At 40.9% G+C, this 3,683-nt stretch overlaps 1 protein-coding gene across 1 annotated transcript; it reads left to right on the plus strand.

The window, feature by feature from the left end:
- Window positions 1-426: 426 nt before the first annotated feature.
- Window positions 427-3,287, plus strand: LOC149191912 (protein trichome birefringence-like 43). The gene is made up of 5 exons (XM_089406282.1): window positions 427-1,418; window positions 1,512-1,689; window positions 1,784-1,998; window positions 2,413-2,571; window positions 2,677-3,287. The coding sequence occupies exons 1-5, from the start codon at window positions 775-777 to the stop codon at window positions 3,020-3,022; spliced, it is 1,542 nt and encodes a 513-aa protein (XP_089262408.1). The 5' UTR covers window positions 427-774; the 3' UTR covers window positions 3,023-3,287.
- The last annotated feature ends 396 nt before the right edge of the window (window positions 3,288-3,683 follow it).

Consider the following 3,683-nt stretch of genomic DNA (forward strand, 5'->3'; position numbering starts at 1 on the left):
GCAGTTATAAAGTATTATGATACTTTGAAATCCATATGACAAGCACAACTAAATGCCATGAAATCAGCGTCAACCATCTAATTCATAGATAAAGAAATCCCCAAAAATCTTCTCCTCCTCCTAGAATACTAGAAGGACCCTTCTAGTAAATGATATTTTTATTATATTACATTATTAATTAGGGCATGAATATTAAGCGTCAACCATCATATAATTCATAAATAAAGGAATCCCCACAAATCAAATCTTGTCCTCCTCCTGGTAGAATAGTAGACCATTTGAAACTACCCTTCTAGTAAATTATACATTAGATTAATTTGGGGCATGAATATTATTATTAAAAGTAGCAGGAAACGTTGAACTTTGAGAACGCAACGCAATGTGCCAACATGTCATAATATGCATTCACACATCGACTGCGACACAGGGGAAGAGACACAAGGGTGGATGATGTACTACTACTACTAACGCGAACGAGCTCGGCGTGTTATCTATCATTAAGCGATTTTCCTTTGCGTTCTTCCAAAGGCACTGCATTGCATTGCATTGCTTTGCTGGTGTGGGCACCGCATTGCCTGCCAAAACCAGGGAGGGATTATATGCCATTCATTCTTCTATCATCATTATCATCATGCGTAACAACTGACTGGTCGAGAAGCGTGTGAAAGAAAAGAGGCTCATGGAAGTCTCATTACCAAAGTAAAAATCCTTAATTCTTCACACATTTAGCGCAGAGAGAGAGAGAGAGAGAGGGCAGGGCAGATCAGATCGATCATGGGGAAGAAAGGAATTGGCATTGGCTTGAAGGGCAGCAATATTGTGAAGGTGGGATGCATCATTTTGGTTTTTGTGTGCTCTGCATTCGTATTGTGGGGTTACGATAACGAGCGATCGTTGCTCGACTTGCTGCTCTTAAAGAAGCGCGCGGAAACGGCCGGCTCCTCCAACGATTTCTCCATCCCCAAGGATGAGTTCGAATCTGCAGGGGGCACATTGAATATTGACAAGTCCAATTCAACACAGAAGGAGCAGCACTCTGTAGTGCAGCAGGGAACGAACGGTACTGCGATTAGTGCTTCAGATGGGTTAATTACAGGAACCGATCAACCTTCGGTAATCCATGATGATGAAGGCGTGAGTAAGGGAGACAGCAGTGTGAGGCCTCACGAAACAACGAATAGAACGGGAGATGAAGAGGAATTGGGAATTGGTGCAGGGAGGGCGAATGTAACAGCGCCTGATCCACAAACAGAGTGCGATTTGTTTACAGGAAGCTGGGTTTATGACGAGTCATACGTGCTATATTTGCCTGGGGAGTGCCCCTTCTCCAGCGCTGACTTCAATTGCCAAAGAAATGGCAGGAAAGATGCCAAATACCCCAGATGGCGATGGCAGCCCCGGGACTGCGACCTTGCCAGGTAGGCATTCGTCTTGAATCTTGATCTTGTTCTTGATAACTTCACAATTCATAAGCGATATGACCGTGATGATGTGCATGCAATATGCCTCAGGTTCAATGCGTCGGAATTCCTGGAAAAGCTGAGGGGCAAGAGGCTTGTGTATGTGGGTGACTCAATTAGCAGGAACCAGTGGGAATCGATGCTGTGCATGCTCAGGCGTGCGGTGCCAGAGGGCGGTGGATCTTTCCGTGGCACCAATGGTGGCAGATCCGTCGCTTATGTTATACACGTAAGTCCACTTCCGTGATTTCCTCTGCACATATTAAGGCATGATGATCTCCCGCTTTTCATTTGATGCATGCATGCATATGTTGTGTTTGCAGGCCTACAACTGTTCTGTGGAGCTCTCTTGGGCTCCATTTCTAGTTCGGCAACATAAGATTCCGGCGTCTATTAATGCAACTAGTAATACCACTACCAAAGAAAGTGAGACATTACAGATCGATACCATAGATGAGCTGGCACAAGACTGGAAGCAAGCTCATATTCTAGTTTTCAATACCGGACACTGGTGGACTCATCCAGAGCCTAACAAAGGGTACGCTGCTCCTTACTTTTCTTCTTTTCCCTTACACTATCTATTTCACCTCTCTTTCACAAACAACATTTAATTTGTTCACATTTTGCCCACTCAAAAGCTTTAGGGACCTTTCTTTTTTGTTTTCCCTGTAAATTTAATTAAGACCATTTACAAAAGAGTTGAGTAGGATGGTTATAATAATTGGTTTCAAGCATTTCCTGTTTGTAAATATGAGGTTAGAATATGAGATCTGAGGTTGAATATACATGAGGTTAGAATATGAGATCTGAGGTTGAATATACATGAGGTTAGAATATGAGATCTGAGGTTGAATATACATGAGGTTAGAATATGAGATCTGAGGTTGAATATACATGAGGTTAGAATATGAGATCTGAGGTTGAATATATACATATGTATATATAAACACAGGATTAATTATTTTGAGGAGGGTGGGTTGGTCCATCCCCACATGGACGAGCCGGTAGCATTTGAGAAGGCATTGAGGACGTGGGCTACATGGGTGGATGCCAACATCGATCCGCTCCACACTCAAGTCTTTTTCAGAACCTATTCCCCTGTGCACTTCAAGTAATTATATTCATCTCTCACCTCTGGTACCCTCTTTTTTAATTCTAATCATTTATTATTATTTTCAGGAATAAAACTAATAATTATTACAAATAATAATTGCAGTGGGAGGATGTGGGGGAAGAAGGAAGGAGGAGGGTGCTTCAACGAATCAGAGCCCATAGCAAAGCTGGAGGAAGAGGAGGGCAGAAGATATGGCGACATGAAGAGGGTGTGGGCAGCGCAGAAGGTGATAGAAGAGGTGCAGAAAGTGAGAGTGAAATTTGTGAATATAACATGGATATCATTGCACAGAAAGGATGCCCATGTATCCGTTTATAACAACAGAGATGATAACACTAAAAGGATAGCGGCTAACAAAAATGATTACACCAAGGCAGATTGCAGCCACTGGTGTCTTCCTGGCCTTCCAGATGTATGGAACCATCTCCTCTCTCCTCTCATTCACTAGTCATCCCATCCCATCCCATAATTTTGTATTCTTCATACCATGCCATGCCATGCCATCCCACAATTTTGTATTCTTCATCCCATCCCATCCCATCCCAATGTTTTCCGCTTCAAACACACCATCATTCATTCATATTATTGCAATGTTGTAATATACTTTTCTATCTTTGGGATTTATTACCATAAAGTTACATTTTTATTAATATAACAGTGTCCCTATGATATCGGAAAAATAAATAAACAATACAATTTTAATTACTCTTTAATCGCTCTATCCTTGATATTATTTAAATACGTATTTTTAGTGAATTGACCCAAATTAACATTAAATTTGCCTTGCCCTGGGCTGGCTTCACAAGGATGTATGTATGTTTTCTTAAAATATTAATGTTTGTTTTTTGTTTTCTTGAATGGAAAAAAGCAAAAGCATTCACATTGTTGCAGCAGATTCACAACGTTGGTCTGTCCTCTTAAGTACGTTTCTTTATTTTCATAAATTCTAAGGTTTCTTTGTTTTCTTAAATTGTGAGTAATTATTACTCTTGGATCAAAAGTATGAATAAATGGACGATTTGATTTCCGTCTCAGCAGATGTATACACCTGAATGGTCAATCGTGATTATGTAATTAAACCCATGGCAAAGTGAGTTTCCTTTGAATTG

The sequence above is a fragment of the Pinus tabuliformis genome, chromosome 2_2, assembly GCF_031772625.1.
Source record: "Pinus tabuliformis cultivar Carrire ecotype Pingquan chromosome 2_2, CPIR1, whole genome shotgun sequence".
NCBI lineage: Eukaryota > Viridiplantae > Streptophyta > Pinopsida > Pinales > Pinaceae > Pinus > Pinus tabuliformis.

Bases quoted from the DNA above. Each gene is read 5' to 3' on its own strand.
- LOC149191912 (XM_089406282.1), top strand. From the start codon at position 775: ATGGGGAAGAAAGGAATTGGCATTGGCTTGAAGGGCAGCAATATTGTG. The intron at 1,999-2,412 runs GTACGCTGCTCC...ATATAAACACAG, and splicing joins CATCCAGAGCCTAACAAAGG to GATTAATTATTTTGAGGAGG. The intron at 2,572-2,676 runs GTAATTATATTC...TAATAATTGCAG, and splicing joins TATTCCCCTGTGCACTTCAA to TGGGAGGATGTGGGGGAAGA.